This window comes from Lontra canadensis, unplaced genomic scaffold (assembly GCF_010015895.1).
Source record: "Lontra canadensis isolate GAN:19392208 unplaced genomic scaffold, GSC_riverotter_1.0 scaffold137, whole genome shotgun sequence".
NCBI classification, from domain to species: Eukaryota; Metazoa; Chordata; class Mammalia; order Carnivora; family Mustelidae; genus Lontra; species Lontra canadensis.
The window spans coordinates 3,277,669-3,303,451 of NW_022631131.1; the positions used below are offsets into that span (position 1 = coordinate 3,277,669).

General features: G+C 39.9%; 1 protein-coding gene across 1 annotated transcript in view; it reads right to left on the reverse strand.

The window, feature by feature from the left end:
- Nucleotides 1-25,783, reverse strand: part of TADA2A (transcriptional adaptor 2A) — a 51,307-nt gene that overhangs the window by 14,511 nt on the left and 11,013 nt on the right. The window contains exons 4-9 of the mRNA XM_032843228.1: nucleotides 25,047-25,106; nucleotides 15,324-15,415; nucleotides 13,254-13,411; nucleotides 11,845-11,933; nucleotides 10,555-10,627; nucleotides 1,023-1,086 (exon numbers count right to left, since the gene is read on the reverse strand). Coding sequence (XP_032699119.1) covers nucleotides 1,023-1,086; nucleotides 10,555-10,627; nucleotides 11,845-11,933; nucleotides 13,254-13,411; nucleotides 15,324-15,415; nucleotides 25,047-25,106 — 536 coding nt within the window. The remainder of the gene's footprint in view (nucleotides 1-1,022; nucleotides 1,087-10,554; nucleotides 10,628-11,844; nucleotides 11,934-13,253; nucleotides 13,412-15,323; nucleotides 15,416-25,046; nucleotides 25,107-25,783) is intronic.

Genomic DNA, 25,783 nt, shown 5'->3' on the forward strand with positions numbered 1-25,783 from the left:
AATTAATCTGTTCAATTCAGGGAACTGATATTTGAAAACAGTCTTTTAAGGGAAGCGGCTAAACCATACAAGGGCGCCATGATCACACATCCAATATTTACAACTGTACCTGTGTACCTTCACAGAACGCTTTACTGTGCCTGTTTAACACAAGGGCCTCAACATAAGATCTAACAGCATCCTCAACCCCTGAGTTCCACGATAGTATCTAGCTCGAATTATGTGTTTTACACAAAAACAGAATTTAGGTAAACCATGCAGAGTTGTGTCTGGAACCTTTGCTCTTACACTGTAGGTATGCATGACGAATGATGACGCCCCTCACAGGGGCAGCTGAGTGATCCTCTCCAGCACTTCTCCAAAGCTAACTCTAGGCACGCTTTACTTTAGGTGACATCTTGGCCCCTCAAGAGTGCCTCCCAAGTACTATTCCTCTCTTCTTGCTGTGATGCCACTGTGTTTCTAGTCTGTAACACCATGATAACACACACACATGCGCATACATCCTGCATACCCTTCCCTGAACTGTTAACAGTCTCTGTACTCTAGATGGGGTCTGGGATCCATAATTTCTCAGTCTGAAGATATGTTTTTTGTTCTGCTGCAAAGAGAAGGAGTAACTGAGACTGTCTGAAACTTGTTCAGAATTTCTTTGAAATCCTTTTAGGTAAGACTTCTCATTAAAAAATGAGCAGTTAGAATGAAAGCATTAAAAAAAGCTTAACGATTTGATAACACCTTGAATTTATTTTGTTCCTTTTCTCCTTAAAACAGTGCACCCATATTATCAATGGTCATCATAACATCAAGAAAGGGTAAGAAAAGAGGAAGTAAAAAACAAAACAAAACAAAAAAGGACAAGTATTATTATCTGCATTTGACAGATGGGAAAATTAAGGACCAGGGAAGATAAGTGTCTTTCTCAAGATCACAAGACGAGCCACAGGTAAAATGTTCCTTATGGGCTATATGTGGTCGATAGTCCATACCTGAAAGAAGGCTGGATGGTTTTCTGTACTTACTTTTTTCGCCTTTGTCTCTCCTTTAACCTGGAATGATATATATCTACGACAGCCATCTTCAGAGCTATGAACAAACACACACAAACAGATATAAAGCCTAGACAAAAATAAATCTCTTACCCAAACTATCTTAAACTTTGAACCTCATATTGCTAACTATTCCACACTCACTGGTCTAGGCAATTTGTCTCTTGGAAACAAAAATATCCTAGGATACTGAATTTCTTTGACAGTAAATTAGAGAGATCTTTTTTCCTATGTATATATTTATATGGCATTACCCTAAAGGTAACAATTTCTGTTTTCTACTGAACACCTCTTTTGACCATGCCTTATTATGCATATTACCAGGTTTCATATAATGGGAGTCTGAACTTTGGTCATACACGGGCTAGAAACTGCACCTATTAGAGTAGTCATAAAAATGAATATTGACTGGGGTTATAACCTCATCAGAGTAAGTTCAGGAGACATTATCAAAAAAGACTGAAGTGAATTAGGGGCAGCAGAGACATTTTCCCAGAGGAGCACTGTGCAGTCGGGGAGCAACAAGTATTTAGGGGATGGTCTTGCATTCAGTAGCGAAAAGTTCCACTAACTGGCCTAACAACCCCAAAGCTATGCTCTGCTTTGTTGCCCATGTCCCAGTCCTTTCCTGGCTTTAGCTTCATGTTAAAGACACGGGGAATTAGGAGAAAACAGCAGACAGCAAAAGGTTTCATCAATACAATAGTTCTGGTTCTCTTTCTTTCCCTGGCCAATTTCTCTAGCTTCAGAGTTCCTCAGGGTTCTGTTCTCTTTACCCCTCACCTTATTCCTATAATCTCATCCACTCCTATGGTTCCAAGTACCATCAAAATATATAATCTCAAACCCACATATTTATTTTAAGCTCCAGACCCTACCTGGCTATCTCTACTCACACGGTCCTCAGTTACAAACTTGTACTCTATCTCTTTCCCAAAACGGTTGTCCAAGACAGAAATCAGCCTGAAGGGGCGCCAGGGTAGCTCAGTTGTTAAGTGTCGGCCTTCAGCTCAGGTCAAGATCCCAAAGTCCTGGGATCGAGCCCATCGGGCTCCCTGCTTGGTGGGAAGCCTGCTTCTCCCTCTCCCACTCCCTGTGCTTGTGTTCCCTCTCTTGCTGTGTCTCTCTCTGTCAAATAAATAAAATCTTAAAAAAAAAAAAAGAAATCAGATTGATGCTCCCTCCCCTTCCTCCATATCCAGTCAGTCAGTGAGTCTTACCTATACTGAATGCTTCAGTCTGTCTTGAATTCATCTCTTCCTCTTTGTTCCTAATCCTATTCCTTAGCTCGGGTATCCTCTCTCTCCAGATCACTGAGTGTACTTTTTTAGTAACTCCAGGAATAAGGTAGGCCTTATTCTAATTCAAGCCTTCAAATGGTACCAGGGTAATGTTTTTAAGCATAATCCGATGGTGTATTTCCCCTGCTGATAATTTTTCAGTGGCTTCCCATCCATTTATGGGAGTTCAAACCCTCGCATATTATACAAAACCCCTATTGCCTTCAGTCTCCCTATCTTCCCAGTCTTGTTTCCTACCATTCCTTCACATGCTCTATACACCATACGCATGAAACAATCTGCCCTCACTCACACAGCTGCTAAGTACAGAACAGGGATCCAAACCCAGTCTGGTTCTAGAGCTTTGGAGTAGGAAAGACACTAAAATTGCCCAACATGTTTACTTTTTCTGTGAGTAGAGAAATCTGGCTTAACTAAAAATGAAATGAGTGTTTAAATTTAGAAAAAAAAAAAAAAAAAAAATTCAGAAGTAAACAACTCCCACAGGCTTTTTATAATCTGAAGCCCCTCTAAAGTTAAGAAATAAAGACCTACCATTAACAGCTCCAGAAGAAACTATGAAGACTACTTGACTTGGCACTGGGCTACCCAAACCATTCTTAACTATAATCCACGGATTCTGAAGGAATCTATTTTTTTAAAGATTTTATTTATTCATTTGAGAGAAAGAGAGTGAGGGAGAGAGAGTACAAGTCGGGGAGGAGGCAGAGGGAGAGAGAAAAGCAGATTCCTGGCCAAGTGGGGAGCCCAATGCGGGGCTCAATCCCAGGACCCTGAGATCATGACCTGAGCCAAAGGCAGATGCCCAACAGACTGAGCCACCCAGGCAACCTGGATTCTGACGGAATCTTAAAATTTCATGATTTCAGTAGATTCTGCAACTATTCAATAACTTCTTATCTCCTTAGGCTTTGTGTAAGTTGAGAGTTTAACTATTTTTTAAAAGATTTTATTTATTTATTTACCTGACAGACAGAGATTACAAGTAGGCAGAGAGGCAGGCAGAGAGAGAGGGGAAGCAGGCTCACCGCCAAGCAGGGAGCCTGACGCGGGGCTCGATCCCAGGACCCTGGGATCATGACCCAAGCCAAAGGCAGAGGCTTTAACCCACTGAGCCACCCAGGCGCCCCTGACGGGTTTTGTTTTAATTACTGAATGTATTCACAGAAGAAACAGGCTCTAGAGCACAACATAATGACCTGACACGTGTCCTTTGAAAAACTAAGATATGCTATTCAGATGTTAGGTAATAAAATTTAACACACCAACCATGCAGCAAGGACTTTATTTTGTATGACAATCACGTTTTCCAAAATAGTGAGCTTCACTGAATCAAAATAAGAGCCTAGAGCCTCTGTAATACTGATAAACAAAAGAGGCAATATAATCTCATTGCTCAAAAGAAGGATGTGAGATACAAATTCAAGTTTAACCCAGGGGGGCAATGAGTCAACACAGATTGGCATGTTCTCCTACAGCAACTTTCAAACGTTATTTTCAAATATGTTCTTATTTGAAATAGACAAGTTAGATCCGCTTTAGCTGAACCCCCTTCTCTCCATTCTACCTCCAGCCACCTTTCCCAGTAGTATTGCCTGAGGGTACCACCACGGAACAGTTTGAAACCCACACTTTTGCTTCCTGAAACTAGATTTTAAGGCAGGAAAAAAATGCAACCTATCAAGTAAGAGAACAGTACACAATCGCTCATTACAATCATGAATTTCTTTCACTATATAAAAGCAACAGAACTTGAGCAACATACAACTCTGAGGCACTATCAGTATGCTATCACTGACAAGATAATAGAAATAAATTCTGGACACTCCATGCTGACTCATTACTGTGCATCTCCCTGCCACCTGCCCTCAGGATAGTCTCAGATTAGAAGGAAGGAACACCAAAACCTAACACGCGGGGCTATGAGCAGACACACTATATATGTATGTAACTTCAATTCCTGGGAAATGACCAGGAATACTTAATCTAGGCCATTCTGCCTTGAGTCTGAGATAAAAATAACATAAATTCTAACTGAACGAATTGAAGAGGTAAATGGACGCATTATTTTTTAAAGTTTAAATATAAAGGAAAAAGTATTAGTTACTATAGGTTTTCTTTGTTCATTTCTAATAAATTCAGAATTTTATTTATTTAGGGGTACCTGGGTGTCTCAGCCACTTAAGTATCTGCCTTCATTTCAGGTCATGATCCTGGGGTCCCGGGCTTAAGTGGGGGGCTTCTTGCTCAGCAGGGAGCCTGGTTCTCCCTCTCCCCACCCTCTACTCCTGCTCTCTCACTATTGCTCTCTCTCTCAAATAAATAAATACAATTTATTTTTAGTAAGTCATTAATAATGAGAGAGATACAGAGCACACAAGCACGGGGGAGCAAGAGAGGGAGAAGCAGGCTTCCTGCTGAGTAAGAAGCCCAATTTGGGACTTGATCCCAGGACGCTGGGATCATCACTTGAGCCGAAGGCAGACACCTAATTGGCTGAGCCACCCAGGCAATCCAGTAAGTTCAAAAAGTTAAACAACACTGCTTTATTTTTCCTCACAACTGTCCACAACTAAAAATAATTCAAGAATATCAGATTCAAGATCTAAGGCAACGGTTTTCAAACAGTTTTTAGGTAGCAGAGCACTTTCTATAAGTCAGTGCTTTCTTTTTTTTTTTTTTTAAAGATTTTATTTGTCAGAGAGAGAGAGAGAGCACACACAAGCAGGCAGAGGCGGAGAGAGAAGCAGGCTCCCTGTGGGACAAGGAGCCCGATGTGGGACTCGATCCCAGAACCCTGGGATCATGACCTGAGCTGAAGATAGCGGCCCAACAGACTGAGCCACCCAGGCATCCCAAGTCAGTGCTTTCTTGATGTATGGGGTTGTTCCATAGAAAAGCCCAGGTACCATGAAATGCCCCCACTACTTTCTAATACCCTGCTGTGGGATGATAAGCTCTAGACTGCTGTGCTGGTGGAGATGCACTTGAAATGTCTGTGTGGTGGGACAGGCAGGTACGAACAGGGAGGAGAGGATATGTCTCTAACCAAACACAAGTTTTACAGTGGACTCTAATTCTATTTCAGATGAGTAACAGAATTAGGTAGTCAACAGTTCAAGGCAGGAGAAGCCAAAACAGAAGGGGTGGGGGGAAACTACGTAAACAGCTAATACAAGCTGAGTACTTATCATGTTCCAAGCTCTTTGTGGGTCTTATCTTATTTACCTATCCAATAACAAGATGAGTTCAACAGGGGAAAAAAAATGACTTGCAGATCCAGTGGAAATTACTGCTAATTCTAAAACATATTTCTGTAATTTTTCTAAGATATTAACGTATCAGGTTGTTTCCTGAGATTTGCGTGGGAATGACTTCACACAAGAAAAAAAAAAACTGAAGAGACTACAAAAAAATCAATAAATACTGGTTCCACTGCTTGATCATTTCAATAGTCTGAACTGTGCAACTGGCTCTGGAGAACAAAGGGAAGGAAAGGCACACACAGAAACAAATGGAAGAACTGGAATTCTCCCAGAGGAAAATGCATATTTGAAACTGTCTCTTTTCTTTATAAAGCACACTCAGATAGCAACAACTGATTATAAAATCTTAACTGCATGAATAACCCAGGGAGGACCACAGCACAGCAGGCAGAACAGAAATGAGAAGGCAGACACTGAAAGAACGAGAATCACTGGCTCACATTCTACTTAAAGTGACTGGAAGTTCCAGGAAAGCGGGCAAACAAAGAACCAGAAATCATTAAAAACAAACAAACCAAACCACCCATAACCTATTCACTCCTGAAATCTCAGCTTTGGGGGGAGAATTGTCTCCATCTGATTACACTGGGGACTAATCACAAAGTTTCTAAACGGCTGGCCTTAAAATATTTCAAGAAGTGGGCAGAAGTCAGAGGCAGTTCCTTCCCACTGCAGTGTATTTCTAACATTGTTCAAAATAGCTGGCAACATGTCTCTGTTTTCCTGACAGAAGGCACTTACTGCTCGCTTGGCAAGAAAACCAACCAACTCAGAGACCTTAACTGCAGGGAAGCCAATCAACCCCCCTACTGCAAACACACAAGCACAAACCTGTGACTCAGGTATTCCCCAGAAGCAAAGCTTTTTAAAAGTCATTTCTCCCAAAAGCTTTTGGTCAAGATGTACACGATTAATTTTGGGAAGGAGAGAAGATGATGTGACCTAATGGTTAAAGTTAGCAAGTAGCAACCCATAGTCACTTAAGCCCTCTGTGTGCTTCCCTGAATGTAAAATGGGAAAATATCTACCCCTACTTCTCGCAGTGTGCTTAAGCTGTAGAGGATAACATATGTGACATCTCACAAACACACCAAAAAACCCAGCAGTAAAAATGCAAGGCTGTAAAGGTGATTGATATTGTACAATATTAACAACACAGATTCTGGAGACGGCTCTGTCACTAGCAGGTTATATGACCTTAGGCAAGGTACTTGATATTTCCATTCTTCAGTTTCCTCATCTATAAAATGTAGAGATGGATGATGAGGATGATGATGATGACAATAATGCCGAACTCAAAGAGTTCTGTGAGGAATAAATGAGGTCACACGTGTGAAGGGCATAGAATGGTACCTGGCAAACAGTAAGGGCTGTAAGTATCAGCTATTATTACTAATAGCATTTATGTCTAAAATGTCCTAAGCAGGGGTGCCTGGGTGGCTCAGTGGGTTAAAGCCTCTGCCTTCAGCTAAGGTCACGATCCCAGGGTCCTGGGATCAAGCCCCGAATTGGGCTCTCTGCTTGGCAGGGAGACTGCTTCCCCCTCTCTCTCTGCCTACTTGTGATCTCTGTCTGTCAAATAAATAAATAAAATCTTTTTAAAAAATAAATAAATAAAACGTCCTAAGCATAAAACTTTACATGCTTTACATGCCTTTACAGGGAAGGTATTGCCAATGGGTACCTAAGTATACACAGTGACAATGCCAGACCTCTCGTCTACTAACCGTTCAATCATCTAAAGGCTGACAATATGAGCCAAAGAAGTTTAAAAAGAAAAAAAAAAAAAAGTTGGGGGAGTATCCATGACTGGCTAAGAAATTGTGCTGAAATTAGCTTTCCAAATAGAGGAAGAGTAATCTGTCCTAATGGGCAACCCCATGAAGTGTTGAAAACACCAACCCAACACATAGGAAGGAGCACACAATGCCTGTTGCTTGCCTAGTTTATAGGATAGTGATGATTAGAAAATGCTATACTCAGGGTTTTAGAACCTGTGAAACTCTGGGAAAGGGGATCTCACAAATCTACGAGCGATTCTCCCAAATGAAAGCACACTGGGGAGGGATGGCCCACAGGAAAAAGGAACACCACTGTGCATCTACACTGAGATCCCAAATATACTAGGACACAAGAGAATGCTAAGTTATGAGTCTTCTGCATCACTCTTTCTGAACCAGTAATTTCTGCTTATTTCAATAAACACACAGTGGTGTCATTTAAAGATCCCAGAACTTCCTTATTTTCTTCCTCAGACACTGCTTCACTTGCAGTATCCTTTCCAGGCCCATTCTGGAAGCCTCTAGTATGGCTGGAATGCAATCAATTATCCCTCCATTGTATTCCAGGCCTCTATAATGGACTATTCAAACCCCTCATATTAGACAAATTCCATGAATCATAGCAAAACTTTTGGGTGAGGAAAAGAGCTTGGTGGCTTCAGCCCTAGGACAGAATATAAAACCAGCCAAAGAGTTTGTTTCCTTGTAGTAGTTATATAAAGTGAGGGAACATAAAAGGAATGTTATTAACACCCAGTAATATTAAGAGTATAATGGTGTAATGGAATGGTAATAACACCAATCTTAATTACATATCATCTTTCATTGGAGACATTCACATTCTGACTAATCAACCCCTTCTTTACTGGCAGTGGACACACACAGGAAAAAAAAAAAAAAAAAACCAGCAAGCAAGATTGCAAGGACTTGCCCAAGATCACACAGTGACTCAGAAGCCTGAAGTAGAATCAGTGTCCTAATTTGCACAAAATATGTGTCCCTCTCTGTTCTAGGTGTGCTCAGAAAGCTCCTCATTCCTTCCTGAGTGTCTCTGGCAAGAAAAACTCTTGCCACTGGGAGTGGGCTCCCAGGCCCTCCCGCTCACTGAGTATTCTGGGAGAAAGTGCTCAGCTCAGGGACCATACACGTGGCACACTGGACAGTGGGTCATGCCACGAGAGGAGCTACATAAGAACTCTAGACGGTAACAAAGCCTCCTTTTGCACCAGCAAGACTTGCACCAGCAAGTCAGCCCTTTGATCTTAAGCACGGTGATATCTCTTGCAAATGTTAACATCTTTTAAAAAGCGCCCACCTGAACATCTTACAGTCTGCCACTAAGACTGGGAGGGAAAAGGGAAGCAGGGCTTACTATTCACATTCTGTTAAAGCTGCTTGCTGTAACAGTAACTGATGCTTGATTCTAGTTCAAACTAGAATCAAGCAACTTACAAAGCTGTAGAAATTGTAGGAAGCACACAAACTGAAGTATGGTCTAGGTTTGAAACACTAAGTGAAACAAAAACTGCTAATCAATAGCTTCTTTCTGATTTTTTCCTGTTGCTCCTACTTAGTTACAGAAAGGACCGCAGTGTACCAGAAGAAACTGCAACTCTTGCTTCTACAAAGAATGAAGAGTGAAATAAAATATCAACCATTACCACCGTTTTCTTGATAATGTTGAGGCTGAAGGATGAAGACCTTGGGAAGAAGTGATTTCGGAAAGTCGCTGACATGGCTGGGAGGCATTATAGACATGAAAAATCCTGACTTTCGAAAGTTGGTACTTTTGAACAGTATCTAAAAGAGTGATATTTATGGAGCTACTTTTTTTTTTTCTTTTTGCATTCTGAATAAGAAAGCTACAAGTCAGGAAACAATAGCATTTTAATTAAAGCTGGTCCGCTGACAGATACCAAGCAGCAATCTGCACACTGCAGTCAAGGAACCACCCTCAGAGGGGAGAAGGACCAGCAAGTGAGTTACTGGGCTGGAAAAGAGGAGGCTGATGTGGAAAACTGAACAAATACAGTCTATCTAGTGAATGCTCAAGTAGTTTGCTTTCAAGCTTTCCTCTTTTAGTAGCATCTGCGTCACTTCCACTTTCCTTAAAGTTGTGTGGGAGAAAAGGGGAGGAATGAAATTTTGTGAAGAAAACGGCTCAAGAAATATGTAGACAGAAAACCCTAAAGGTAAAATTTTAATGAGGACTCTTTCTCAGTCCCATATCTGGTGTAACAAATACCTAAAGAGCTCGTACACGGAGAGAACAGTCAAGTGCCCTTCTTAGTGACAGAATATCGGTTAATGCAATACAGAAACTTGACTTACAATTCCACAAGGATTCTATATGCTTTTCCTGCCTGGGATACAGGGTTTAGAGAAACAACAAAGATGTTTGGAAATACGGGAGAATCCAAGGAGGCATTATTCACCTATTGTATCACATTCGATTCTAGACTAAAACGAAAGGTGATCAGGGATTTTAAATAGGTAGCTCAATGTAAATGGAAAGAGGGGGAAAAGAAGAGATTCAATGGAAGTCTAACCTCCCACTTGTAAGAGCTCTGCTGGCATTAACTACTTATGTTATAACACAAGAATGGACATAAATCCTTAGAGGGCTAATCTTAGGTGAGAATTCAGAAATGCCAAGAATTCAACAGTACTGAGAAAGAGGAAATTCCCAGTCTTGGTCTAAATGCCCTTGAAGAACTTCCATTCTATTTCTCTTCTAAGAGAAATTTGGGTTAACAAATTATGGTGAACATCTAGCATGAAAATCTAGCATCATCAGTTGCTACTGAAGTTCCTAGGCATTTGCACGGACTCCCTTCTTTCTAAGGAGGCAGAGAGAAGCATTCAACCAACTACTTCAGTGTAGGCTTACCCCAGCCAAAAGAAAGATCACACAGTCCAAGACCAGGATACCAACTACCATTACATGATCCACATTCTCACCCTCACCACAAATGACCTTTTTCATTGTGGTCAAAACACAACAACAGGTAAATGCAGCAACTTATCCCACCAGGTTTTGAGTCCCCTAAGAGCAGAAAACATATTTTACTCATCCTTTCATTCATTCCTAGCACCCAACACAGTGTCACTACACACTTTACAATCAATAAAAACATGTGCTAAAATAAAATCTTACCATGTAAAATGTCAGAGTCATCTTCAACAAAATCAATGTCTCTCAAGTCCCATTCTGCATAATTGTCAAACTCCTGTTTGGGGGAAAAAAATTACCACGCTAAATTCATCAGCTTTGAGTAATGCCTTCACAGTAGCCATGCTTTAGAAGCAAACAGAAAAGAAACAAATGAACAAACGCTTGTTAAAAAGTACTGAATGGACTAGTACATGGTCAGGATATTACTATAAGAAAGAAGTCATCATCAGAAAAAGTTTGAGAGGTTTTCAGGCAGTAGAGACAGCAAGAATATGAGAAAGTTATGAGTCCAAACCTAGTGTTCTAAAAATTAAAAGTAATCTGTTCATAAAATCTAACCTGAGAAATCTCTGAATAGGCCATCAAGTATTTTGATAAGAACACTGCCAGCATTAATTAATTTACCTTTTTACTACCTTTTGAGGGTTCTATTTGATATTTATTTGATATTGCTTGTATAGTTCAATAGGTAAATTTGTTCATATTCAATGCAGTACAATTTACAGGAGCACCGTCTATGGGGTAGCTCTACAGTATAAGCTGCCAGAAACAAAATGCGACCTGCCTGTGGCTTTCAAAATTATTTGTAGTTTGCTACACTTTCAAATTATCTCCAGGAGCATTGTGATTGTGGATCCAATGATAAATCAAGAGACTTAACAATTACTTTCCACATGGTTTTTAACTCCATGGATGAACAAGGAACATAGAGTTTTTATACACATTCATCCTGCTTTATATATTTCTGAATACAGAACAGGGATCAGCAAACTACAGCCTATGGACAGATTTCAGCCCACTGCTTGTTTTTATAAATAAAACTTTATTGGAGCACAGGGATGTTCATTTGTTTACACATTATTTATGTTACTTTTGCACAGTAATGGTAAAGTTTAGTTGCAACAGAGACTTTTTACGGTCTACAAAAAATATTTACTATCTGGTCCTTAATGGAAAAAGTTTGCCAACCCGATATTGTACAACTTTGAAATACCTGAGGGGTGGAATGAGAACCAGACTGCAGAAACCCCATATCTATTGAGGAAGTGAGAGCCAACATCTTTGCAACTTAAGAAACAGGTTCTTGGTATGGAAAACTTCTATATTTTATATGTGAAAATGCTATGAATGAGAAAAGGCACTCAAATAGAAGGAAATGTGGCTGCCGAAGGCCCTATAAACCACAGTGCTTCAAAAATGTCCTTTTAGCAGTATGGAACCTACAGGTAAAAGATATGAGTCTCATGTGAAACAAAAACAAGTTTCTCCTACCTCGATGAAATCTGCTCGAGCTGGCATGTATCCTGCCATGTCCCGAGAAAGCAAGGAGTCAAAAGTAGGTCGCGGAGGGTCATCTGTAGCTGGAAGAATTTAGGTTCTTAGTTAATAAAATACTGGCATGAAAAAGTAACAGAGAAATAGTCCTCATTTATACTCTGAAATATTTTTGTTTGAAAAAAAAAAAGTGAGAGAATAAATAAAATTCAAAACATTTTTATAAAGAGAAAAGTGAGAAAAAATAAAGTATTATGGAAACAGACTGATTTCTTAAAAAGGAAACTAAGACTGAGGGAATTCTCTAAATAAAATGGAGAAATTCCTTCTAATTTGTGCTTTCTTAACATAAGAAAACCAAGTATCTTCTCTTTAATATTAGAGAGAACATAAGCATGTACCCTGTGTGCTTCAGTTTCCTTACCCCTTAGGACCAATATCAATTTACAAGTCTCACGCAACTGAAAAGCAAAAAAAAAAAAAAAAACCCTCGGGATTTGGAAGTTAGCTGGAATTGGGTCCCAGCTCCAATATTCTCTAGTCCCATGAGACACAAATTATTTAACTTTTCTGAATCTGTTTCCTCATGTATAAAGCAAAAGCACTTCTTCTGCCTATATCACTGTGTTGCTATGAGGAACAAATGATCTAATGGATTTGAAAACAAAATGCTACCATCCGAAGTGTTTTCCAAATAGGTATCATCAGGCTTTGAGTTAATCAGCTCTGAAACTGTTTCTACAGAGTCTGAGGAAAGGGGCGGGGAGGGGAGGGTGGCCTGAAGAAAACATTCGTTATCTCATTATTTGTGCTCTGGGAGTCATTCAGGGAAGATGTCCATTTACAATTCATCATGGTTTTAGTTATGTTTTGTTAGAAGACCCACGAGATCCTTAGTCAGAGGACATTAAAAAAAAAAAAAAAAAAGGCTCGCTATTACTACCAAAACTAAGTAACTAAATTGCTTTGAACTAAAATAACAAATTGCTTCTTGGGCTCAACACCGGGATGATTAATAATAGTGAATCAAATACTGGACTCTCTTAAGTAACTCATATCTACAATCGTAAACCCTCCAAAGCATGGAAGTTTGGTTCAATCTGGACATCTTATCCACAGAAGCATTAACGAACACTGGTATGTTCCTCACTGGTAAGCCTCAGAGTGGGTGGGACCACACCCACTCAGAGTGGGTGGGACCACACACCATTTCTGGGCACTGGGATTTCCAGTATGGAACTCTGACCGTTCCCTGCCCCATTATAGCCCTGACTCTCAGTAACTGCCATGCCAACTCCTCCCATCTTCCATAAGCTCTTCAGTTGCCCAGACCACTGTTTATCTGCTCCTGCAACAGGGCCTGAAGATGAGCTAAGCATCTCTCAGCAATACAGGGAGGCACTTACAATGAAATGGAATGGCTGTGTCAGTAGTTTTTGCCTCCTCCGCCTGCTTCAGGTTCAGCAGGGTAGATGCAAACAGAGGGTTATTGATGAAATGCTTCATATAGTGCTTTTCACACTCTTCCTTGGTCTTGGTGCACATCTGATTGGCTACATCCTGCCTAGGATCGTGAGCAAAAGAGAGAGCTCTGACCATTTATACAAAGAGGTCAAAACATGGTTTATTCTTTCCATATTTTAGGTCCCATCTAAATAAATATCTGGAATTTGATGCCTCCAACCAGTCTCATGGAGGTATCAGCTGAACGATGAGAGAAATAGAAGACTAACATTGGTGTAATCTGGTGTGCCAGATCCTGCTATTCCAAGATATAGAAATGATATCCAAAAAGTGCTTTCCTTTCACTAAAACAAGGAACATCACTAAAAAAAATCTGTAAATTTCCATGTGAGCTAGGCCTCAGGGAAAGAATTGCTATAATAAACCACTTCAGAACACTCAAAATGTACATAAGTACAGTTTTATATTTGCATGTTTTATAGTTTACAGAACACTTCACATGGACAAACACATCTTTACCAGAGTGCCAATGACAGGCCAAGCACTAAGCCAGAAACATTCAAAACATGGTGTAAGTTAATCCTAGTATTATCCACGTAGTTTCATAGTTTCACAGATGAAAAAAAGAGGCCCAAGGATACTATGAAACTTGCTTGAGAAAATAAAACACATAAGTGCATAAAGCCAGAATCTGTACTTCAGATCTCTGAGTCCTAAGGCCCGGGGATGGAGGAGTGGAGGAGGAAGCTCGCCAAGTTCCCTCTTGACCTCTCTCCTCTCCATTACTTGCCCATCTCCTAAGGCATGATTATGCTCTGCTTCATGTACTCCAATCATCCCTATATATATTTTGATTTCCCTAATGGATTAAAAGCTTCTTGAGGGCAGGATACATGTCATAATTTTTAGCTCTACCACCTTCACCACCAAGTTTAGTGTCTTACTCACAGTTGACAGACAAGTAGTCTCTTTTTTTTGTGGTCTTTACCAACGGGGAAGGGGAACAGGGAGGATTCGTCCATTTTAGAACATCAGAACGGCAATCAAAAGATGAAAAACTAGGCCTAAGATGATTAGCAAGCTCCTCACAAGTGATCACTTTTTCTGTCTTCTTTAGTATTCCCTATAGTACACAATATTTTATGATGGTTACTAAATGCTGAATAAATACAAGCATATGTGAACTGAACTCAAGCTTCCTCCTTCAGGGCCCTGGACACAATGGAGGTAGCACAGTATATTCTATGACTACCAGGAGAGATTACTTATACTAGGAAGTCAGGACAGAGAGAATCTAGTTAGGAATCCTTCACTAATAAGCTATATGATCATGAAAAATGATCTTAACTCCCTAAGCTTCAGATTCTTCATGAAAGAAATATAATTTAATAATGTCTCCCCTACTATCTATTTCACAAAATGAAATCATCAGTGTGAAAGTATTCCCAAAAAGTAAAAGTGAAAGTGGTAACATTATTATTAAGTGGCACTTCCTCCTAGGGCAACAGCAATGAGTGCTGTTCAGTTCTGCCAGGCTTGGATTTATCTGCAAGCTAAAAACAGGGAATGCGAAGAACAGGTCTCCCAAACTCAAGTCTCAAGTAAGCTATGGCCATCTACCTAAAGTCTGACTCACTTAAATGGTGAGGGTATCCACAGTCAAGAAAAATTCCTAAACTCAGAAAGGAGCAATAACTATTTAACTCTAAACTTCCCCAGTATTCAGAAAGATATAACCAACCTTCCCTGTGCTGATCTATCCAAAGTGGTCTTTTAGAACTGCCCAGTCATGGACAATGAAACATACCATATCTCTGTGAGGCATTTCGGCCATGGAAAATAATATGGAGAATGGAAGAGGACAAATCTCTAAGTCATGGGTCAAAAGAGAAGTAACATATGCGCCCCCCCAACCCAAATTCCTCTTTCTGAAGCTCTTCACTTTACCCTTCAACAGCACCTTCTTCTCTGAGCCCCCTAGGGCACGACAAATCTTAACACCAAGCTCTTACCAATTTCCAAAGCCACAGTCCATCACAGCTTCTAAAAGGGCCATTTCTTCTTGAGCAGTCCAGCTGGGGTCAAGAACAGGAAAATCTGAGGTCTAAGGAGGAAAAAGTTTTGCCTAAGAACAGATGTAAAAATGGAACCCAGCAACCTGAAATGCAGTGCTAATTCATACTCAAATGACTGTCATTCTCACTTTTTTTTTTTTTTAAAGATTTTATTTATTTGAGAAAGAGAGAGAGTACAGCAAAAGAAGAGAGAGCTTGAGTGCGAGTGAGGGGCAGAGGGAGAAGGAGAAGCAGGCTCCCCACTGAGGAGAGAGCCTGATGCGGGGCTCGATCCCAGGATCCTGGGATCATGACCTGAGCTGAAATGAAGAGTTGGACACTTAACTGAGCGATCTAGGTACCCCAAAATATTTTTTAAACTTAGCACAAAGGTAGAGATAATATTATAGTATGTTCCCACTTAGCTAAAAAACAAGGCAATATAAATATGTGTAATATTTATGTTTTCTTAAACGGAAGAATAAACAATATATTTAAAGAAGTGGTTAGCTATGGGGAAGGGAGGGATAGAATCTAAACCTCTCTGAATATTCCTTGTTTTGTAGATCTGACTTTGAAATATAAATATTGTACATTAACTACTAAATTTAAAATCCTAAGAGTCAAAAGCAAAATGTAACAAACCTATAAATTAATTTTAAGGCATAATCACAGAAAGAAAATATCCCACATGACTTTAAAACAGTGATTTGAAGGGCGCCTGGTGGCTCAGTCATGGAGCATCTGCCTTTGGCTTGGGTCATGATCCCAGGGTCCTGGGATCGATCCCTACATTGGGCTCCTTGCTCGGCAGGAAGCCTACTTCTCCCTCTCCCATTCCCCCTGCTTGTGTTCCCTTTCTCACTGTGTCTCTATCAAATAAATAAAATCTTAAAAAAGAAAAACAAACAGTGATTTGATTATATATCTCTAGTAGAATACACCTTTGAATTAAAAACTGCCAAAAAAAAAATCTTACGCTGTTTTCAGGAGTGTTGGTATAGTTATTCTGAGGTCATTGTATGCAGATATGTTATGGGATAAAGCAAATAAGCAATCTTGCTGGTGTCACTGGGCAGTGGGATTTCTGGCCTGGAGTTTAGAAAGATACAGATATAACATCTATGGTTATGTAAAAACTGTATAGTCTTATATTTGAATTCAAAGTTTTAGTAGGAACTTACAATGTATTTTGTCTCAAAAGAATAATTTCCTAACACTGTTCTATGAAAAAGTCTAGAAATAACGACCAACCCAGTAGCAATGAACACTTCTAACGCCCAGTATGCAGTCACTAAACACTATCTCCTACTAAAGGGAACAGGGCTCTTTGAGGAAAAATCTGATTCGGGGCACCTGGGTGGCTCAGTGGGTTAAAGCCTCTGCCTTTGGCTCAGGTCATGATCCCAAAGTCCTGGGATCGAGCCCTGCATCGGGCTCTCTGCTCAGCGGGGAACCTGCTTCCTCCTCTCTCTCTGCTGCTTCTCTGCCTACTTGTAATCTTGTGATCTCTGTCTGTCAAATAAAAATTAAAAAAAAAAAAAAAAAAAAAAAAAAAGACCTGATTCTAGGTTCGAGTCAGAAAATGTACCAGATGAGACTAGAACATTTTGTCATAATGGAAAGCAAAGAGGCTCTCAAAGCCTGTATGGGTCATGTCAAAAGGATACAGAGGCCAATTTGTAGAGGCTCCCACTAACCAAAGATGGAACATTTTGAGCATTAACAAGGATAATAATTGCAAAGAACTGAAATACATAAAATCTTCTAAATATCTAGAGGACACCAGGGAACCAACTCATATTTTCAAAATTAGTAAATAAAGGGAAATAATCAGGTATTTATCCTGGATTTCCTGTACAAACTTTACCTCAGGGAGACCACAGAGATGAGATATTTCTTTATATAGAATTATTTTAATTCATAAAGAGTTCTGGGTGGCTTGGGTGGCTCAGTCACTTAAGCAACTGACTCTTGATTTGACTCACGACCTCAGGGTCATGGGATAGAGCCCTGTGTCGAGCTCTGCGCCGAGCATGGAGTCTGCTTAAGATTCTCTCTCTCCCCCTCTCTCCCCCCCTCTTCCCTCCCTGCCTCCCTATTGTGCATGTACTCTCTTTAAAAAAAATAAATAAAGAGTGCTAGTGCTAAGGTTAGAAAATAACTATTTTGCAATCCCTGATGAACAGATCTATACAATGATCATAAATGAATCTGAAGTAGCTGTTATATGTAACTACCAACTTACAGGAAACATAGAAGACCGAAGAACATGTTAACAGCAAAATTCACACTGTACTAATATCTGTAAGACAGAGAACTTATGTTTTTTAAAAATCAAATAAACTGTAAGAAACAAGAGAAAGAGTGAGGGAAGGGAGATAGGTAGAGAGGAACACCCACAGAACAGAAAACACGTAAGAAGCAACCAATTGGAATGTATGGGCCTTATCTGTATCCCAATTAAATTGTAAAAGTTAAAAAAAAATTATGATACCACTACACACTCATGAAACCCATAAGAATAGCTAAAATGAAGAAATCAACAATATCAAAAGTTTGCAAGCATGGGGAACAATCAGAACTCTCATTCATTGCTGGCAGCGGTGTAAAATACTACAACCACTTAGGAAACTCTGACACTTCCTTAAAAGTTAAATATGAGTAATCACTTATTCTATGACCAAGCAATTCCACTCTTAAGTATTTATCCAAGGACAAAAAACATATGTCCACAGAAAGCCTTATACAGGAAAGTTCATAACAGCTTTATTCATAATAGCATAAAAACAAAGAAAAACCCAGGTATCCAATCAACAGAATGAATACTATCATATTCATACCACAGAATATTATTCAGTAACAAAAAGGAATCAACTACTATACACAACATGAATCTCAAAAGTATGCTGAAAGAAACCAGAAATAAGAGTACATACAGTATAAATCCATTTATATGCAGTTCTAGAATATGCAAAACAGATCTATGGTGATAAAAATCAGAACAGTAATTATTTTCAGGGGTAGAGAAGGGAGCAGAGATATTTTTAAAAAGCTCTTATGACACGACTGGGGAATAATGAAAAAAGTGACTTGAATTAAATTTTTGAGAGATCTAGTAAAACATTTATAGAAAAAATAAAATGTCTGGGGGATTTGCTTCAAAATAATCTGGAGAAGTGGGGGTTTAGATGAAACAAGATAGGCTATGAGTTGATAATTTTAAGAGCTAGTAACAAGTGTATGGGACTTTATTATACTGTATTATACGTAGTAGTTAGATTACAATGGTAGCTCCCCATTAACTTCCAGAATCATCCTGGTGCAGTCCTGTTCCATTTGATATGGGCTGGACCTGTGACTTGCTTAAGGCCTGGCAGCTTCCATTTTTGTGGTTTTGGGAGATCTGAATGACCATGTCAGAAAGCTAACCTCCTTGCCAGAGAGACTATGTGGAACAGCCTTAGGGAGAGGGAGGAGGGCTAAGGTTACCTGGAGAAGAACCAGACAGTTAAAATATTCCTACTGGGGGTGCCTGGATGGCTCAGTTGGTTAAGCGGCCAACTCTTGGTTTCAGCTCAGGTCACCATATCAGGGTTGTGAGATCAAGCCCCACATTGGGCTCTGCACTCTGAGCGTGGAGTCTGCATCAGATGCTCTCTCCCTCTGCCCCCAGCTTGTAGGCTTTCTATCAAATAAATAACATCTTTAAAAAAAAGAAAGAAAGAAAAAAGAAAAATTCCAGCTGTCTCCCAACCAATTCAAGCCATTCTGAGGTACCAGAAGTATGAAAAAGGCTCGGTGGACTTCTAGCCTCAGCACAGCATGTGGACGTGAAAGCCAGCCTCACTGTGCCCAATCGGAATTCTGACCCACGGAACTATGGGAGACAATAAAATAGTTGGTATTTTAAGTCACAATGTTTTGAAGTAGCTATTAGGTAGCAACAGATAACTAAAACATATTTTATTTTAGTGTATACATAAAATTTTGGTTTTTTGAAATTTTCTACAAGTTATTTAAAAAAGGAGACAGGAGAGACCTTCAGATTACACAGTCATTTAGCAATTGTTATACCTTTGGTTGATGACAAAAGAAAAAAATGTCCATGATTTGTGAAATTATACTGCTAATAAGCAACACATTTTTATCTGACTACATACTATGAATATGACCAGCACATGAGGTATGATGAGATCCAAAAGAGAAGGCTATGTCATATATTCTAAGTTTATATTCATAATAATCTGGTAAATAGCATAAATACAAATAATATAAAAACTCATAGTTGAAAAGCCTATGTTATCTCTAAAACTGTACTTTAGGAAATTAATTAGTCCTCACTAACTTTACTGTGAGGTAAGTAAGAAAGACCTTCTACAAGGGCACCTGGGTGGCTCAGTGGGTTAAAGCCTCTGCCTTCGGCTCAGGTCATGATCCCGGGGGTCCTGGGATGGAGCCCTGTGTCAGGCTCTCTCCTCACCCCGGGGCCTGCTTCCAACTCTCTCTCTCTGCCTGCCTCTCTGCTTACTTGTGATCTCTGTCAAACAAATAAATAAAATCTTTAAAAAAAAAAAAAAAAGAAAAAGAAAGAAAGACTTTCTACACCAAAAAATAAATGGGCATAAGGGAGTTTTTCTTAAAGTTAAATCAGTGTTGTTCAATTCCTGGACCCAATCTTAGCCTTACTAACCAGAATCTCTAGGAGTAAGGACTAGGAATCTATAATTTTAAGAAGCTCCCAGGTGATTCTTAGGCACTAAAGTTTAAAATCACTGGTACAAAGGGTGTGGCAGAAAGAGGTGCCTTGACTTGTTCAAGGTTCTAAGAATTATAAGACAAAAAAGGCACAGAACTCAAGAATTCTTGATTAATGCACCACCCACCACAGCATGAGTAACTTCCAAAAATACAGCACTGTGAGATGACAAAAGTACAAAAAACCATTTAAAGTTTTCTGTGGCTTCATATGCAAAAAAAGAAAAAAAAAAAAAAAGAAAAATCAAGTTTCTAGTGGCTTCATGTGTAGAAAGCTAAAATTTGGTCATCATTCCTACAGAAGGAAGGATTCTTCTTTCCCTTATCTGGGAATAGATAAGATTGGCAGGAAAAAAGAGAGTATTAGTAACCTCCAAAAACTCCCCAAAGGACAGAATTCTGAAATGTGCTCATATGGGTGTTGAATATGTGAGAAAAAGATGATGTAATCAGAAGACTTAATTGGCCTTGGAGTGAAACTTAGTGCCTTCAGGATTATGTGGAAGGCATGGTGCCCAGAACAGCTAGAGAGAGCACAGTTTTCCTATAGTGGCTAACCATCAATCTACCCAGCCTATACTGAATTAGCCTAAGAAATTGTGAAAACAATTCAAAGGAAAAAAATCTGTGTTCTGGTTCTAGGCATTTTTGCGTGAATTTGGGAAGAATCTTCAGTTTTCTGAAGATCTGATATGTTGGTGAAGTGAACTCAAAGTCATACATAATTTGACATTTCCCCAACCCTTCATTCATTTTGCAATTGACAAAAGAGAAAAAAAAATATTAATATGAAAAGATATTTCACATCCTAACAGAGAAATGTCAACCAAAATGAAGAGATGCCACTACATGCCTCTTAGAATGGCCAAAATGCAGAACACTGATCTCAATGCTGTGAAGATGTGGAGCAACAAGAACTCTCATTTGTTGCCGGTGGGAATGCAAAGTGGTACAGCCACTTTGGAAGACAAGTTTGGCAGTTTCGTGCAGAACTAAACAACCTTACCATGTGATCAGCAATTGGACTCCTTAGTTTTTACCCAAAGGAGCTGAAAACTTATGTCCACAGAAAAACCTGCACATGGATGCTTCTAACAGCTTTATTCTTAATTCCCAAAACTTGGGAGCCAACCAAGACATCTTTTAGTAGGTGGACGGATAAATATAAAAACCATGATATGTCCAAATAATGGAATATTAATTAGTGTTAAAAAGAAATGATCGGGGCGCCTGGGTGGCTCAGTGGGTTAAGCCGCTGCCTTCGGCTCAGGTCATGATCTCAGGGTCCTGGGATCGAGTCCCGCATCGGGCTCTCTGCTCAGCGGGGAGCCTGCTTCCCTCTCTCTCTCTGCCTGCCTCTCTGTCTACTTGTGATCTCTCTCTGTCAAATAAATAAATAAAATCTTTAAAAAAAAAAAAAAAAAAAAAAAAAAAAAAAAAAAAAGAAATGATCGATCAAACCATGAAAAGACATGGAGGAAACTTTAATAAATATTACCAAGTGAAAGAAGCCAATCTGAAAAGACTATATACTGCATGATTCCAATTATATGACATTCTGGGAAAAGCAAAACTATGGAGACTGTAAAAAGATCAGTGGTTGCCAGAGGGTGGGGGGCGGCGGGATGGATGAACAGGCAAGGCACAGAGGATTTTTAGAGCCATGAAACTATTCTGTAGGATACTATAATGGTGGATACATGACATTACATATTTGTATAAACCTACAGAATATACAACACCAAGAGTAAATTCTGATGTAAATGGGAACTCTGGATGATAATGAGGTGTCAATGTAGGTTCATTAGTTAAAACAAACGTACCACTCTCATGAGGGATGTTGTTAATGGGAGAGACTATACATGTGTTGGAGCAGGAGATATATAGGAAATTTGACTTTCTACTCAATTCTGCTGCAAACCTATAATTGCTCTAAAACAAAGTCTAATATAAAAAATCTTATTCCAAATCTTATAATTAGTGGAGAAACTACAAGACTGAAGGTGTTGAGAGAGAAGGAGGGGAAGGCTAGTCATTGGTTGCCAAGAACTCTAACTAAGGAGCATTTTCTTTAATTACGGACCAGGATCGGACTCTCAGCATTATAGGCCCAGAAACTCATTTTAAACAGAACCCCACAAATAATCAGACTCAGAGATGCTAATTCACCCTTTCTAAACGTCTAACAGACTAAAGTAGATATATTATGGCACTGTGGTAGGCAGAATTTCAAAGATGCACCCCTCTACCCCCAAGATTCCTGTCCCCTGATTATTCAATCAAATAGTAACTAGATATTACTATGAGGGGAGGCTGCTGATGGGATTAAGGCACTAATCAGCTGATCTTAAAATAGGGATAGCTGCCTAGATTAATTTGTGTGGGTCCAGTGAAATTACACAAGGCTTTAAAAGTAGAAAAGGGAGGTAAGAGAGGGGAATTTGTCTGGCTTAGTCAGAAGAACATGTGACTCTTGATCTCAGAGTCATGAGTTTGAGCCCCATGCTGGGTGTAGAGATTACTTATATAAAATTTCCTTTACTTTTTAAAAGATATTTATTTATTTGACACAGAGAGAGAGAGCACAAGTAGGCAGAGTGGTATGCAGAGGGAGAGGGAGAAGCAGGCTCCCCAATGAACAGATAGCCTGATGTAGGGCTTGATCCCAGGATCCCACAGGATCATGACCCGAGCCACAAGCAGACACTTAACCAACTGAGCCACCCAGGCACTCCAATAAAACTTCCTTTAAAGAAGAAGGAGGGCACTTGGATAGCTCAGTCAGTTAAGTGTCTGCCTTTGGCTCAGGTTGTGGTCTCAGGGTCCTGGGAATCAAGCCTCAGCAGGGAGCCTGCTTCTCCCTCTCTCTCTGCCTGCTGCTCCTCTGCTTGTGCCCTATCAAATCAATGAATAGTCTTTGAAAAAGTAAAAAAGAAGAAAGGAGGCAGGAGATTCAGCACAAAGGAAGCAAAAGAGAACAGAAAGACTCCAGGCATTTTTCATCAATCACCCTCAAGAACTCCTGATCCCTGCTAGCTTTGAGGATGAAGAAAGGTCTCTAGAGGTTGAGAGCAAGCCCTGGCCATCAGCCAATAAAGGAAGAGTGGCATCAGTCCTACAACCTCAAGGAAGGGAATTCTGTCAACAACCGGAATGAGAACAGAAGCAGACTGGAATCAGACTCTCTCCCAGGACCTCTAGATAAAAGCCCAGGCAGGCAACACCTTCATTTTTGACATTATAGGAACTGCAGCAAAGCAGGTGAGCCTAATGGTCTTCTGAACTACAGAAATGTGAGACAAGAAATCTGTGTAATCTTACACCACTTAATTTTTGATAATTTGTTATGGGAGCAACAGAAAACTAACTCAAGTATAAGTGGATTAACTCACAATGTGAAATTATTATTGTTAAAATGCCCAGCCAATATTTTTTCCTGAAAAAAACAAAAAACAAAAAAACAAACTGAATGGGAGGCCAAATGTAAGAAAATTACTTGGTGCCTTGTTATTTTCTGTAACCGACAAAACTATCTTTAAGAAGATATATACACCTGCCAAGCAGACCAGACATTCACTTTGGCTTATTAAAGTGCCCATTCGGAATGTCTGAGTGGCTCAGTCAGTTAATCGTCTGCCTTTGGCTCAGGTCATGGTCTCAGGGTCCTGGGAGTACCACAGTGGGCTCCCTGCTCCATGGGGATCCTGCTTCTCCCTTTCCCTACCTGCCTCTCCCCTGCCCTCTGTTCCTGGTCTCTCTCACTCTCTCAAATAAATAAATAAAATCTTTAAATAAATAAATAAAGTGCCCATTCCTCTGACTAGAGCTTGGAAGGGATACTACCAACACCTGCCTCTCATTCCTTCTTTAGAGGCGGCAGTACAATCAATCAGGTTCCAGTCAAGTCTTTTTTTTTTTTTTAAAGATTTTATTCATTTATTTGACAGATAGAGATAAGTAGGCAGACAGGCAGGCAGAGAGAGAGGAGGAAGCAGGCTCCCTGCTGAGCAGAGAGCCTGATGCGGGGCTCGATCCCAGAACCCTGAGATCATGACCTGAGCCGAAGGCAGAGGCTTAATCCACTGAGCCACCCAGGTGCCCCCCAGTCAAGTCTTATTCTGGCCTATAAGCCAGTCTGTCATATCATTCATTCAATGTCATTTTATAACTTCACCCTCAGAGGGTAACTAATTTCCCCAAGGCAGGAGGAGGGAGTGCCAGATGTAAACTTCACCACTGCCCACATGAACCACATAATAATATCATTAGCCAAAACAGTGCAACAACACATTTACTGTGTTTATCAGTGAACCTAAAATGCAGTGTACCTCTTATCATTATATCAGTAAATTTCATCAAGTACTTTTTTTTTAACCTTTAAATTTTTTTAAAGGAAACTCTACCCCCAACATGGGGATTGAACTCACAACCCCGAAGTCAAAGAGTCACATACTCTGACTGAACCAGCCAGGCACCCCTCAATAAGTACTTTCAAATTCCTTCCAAGTTTGAAATAAAAATCTGAGTATATATTGGGGCGCCTGGGTGGCTCAGTGGGTTAAAGCCTCTGCTTTTGGCTCGGGTCATGATCCCAGGGTCCTGGGATCAAGCCCCACGTGGGGCTCTCTGCTCCGCAGGGAGCCTGCTTCCTCCTCTCTCTCTGCCTGCCTCTCTGCCTACTTGTGATCTCTGTCAAATAAATAAATAAAATCTTTGGAAAAAAAAAATCTGAGTATATAAAATGATTTTTGGACTTAATGACTTAGTAGGTCCATAAAACCCTAAAACACTTACTAGGAAATGATTACCTAATTCAGAAGAGGAAGAAAGAAAAGGGAAGGAGCTACTTGGAGATGAAGAAAAAGATATTCCCAATACAATACTTGACAAATGAATGGAAATTCCCTGCGACTTCACCATTACCATGATCTCGTAAGTATGATCACTTTGATGTTTCTTGTACTCAAATCCTCGAGTGAAACACTGCAAAAGAAAGGAAAAGTAAGTTACCAAAAAGCTACTTCCTGTAACGCTTTCTTATAGGATGAAAGATGGTTTGGAGGTACTCTACTCTTAGGATGAGTTTTTAAGAATTCATTTAATCTTGTCTGCAGCCACAAGCGGATGGTTATATACCTGATCACAGCTCTTCAGTGGCCCTCACAGAGGAAAAAATAATCTGAAAAGCTGACTTTTTCCTAGGACATCTCCTCTTTTGATAAGAGCATAAGCCCTGGGGCGCCTGGGTGGCTCAGTGGGTTAAAGCAGGGTCCTGGGATCGAGCCCCACATTGGGCTCTCTGCTCGATGGGGAGCCTGCTTCCTCCTCTCTCTGCCTGCTTCTCTGCCTACTTGTGATCTCTGTCTGTCAAATAAATAAATAAAACCTTTAAAAAAAAAAGCATAAGCCCTGGAATCAGACTAAGAGTAAATTTGAAACCTGGTTCCAAACTTAAAGTATTTAGGCAAATCTAAGACATGTATTTTTTCATATTTTATAAACTCTATAATGAGGCTTCATCTTATAATAAAAAGGGTATTACAATTTCCATCAGCCATTTGTCATTTTTAAAACTGGGATGCTTCTTATAATCAATAGCATCTTGGATCCAATAAAATATGGTATTTGCTCTGTGACCTTGAGCAAATTATTTAAACTCT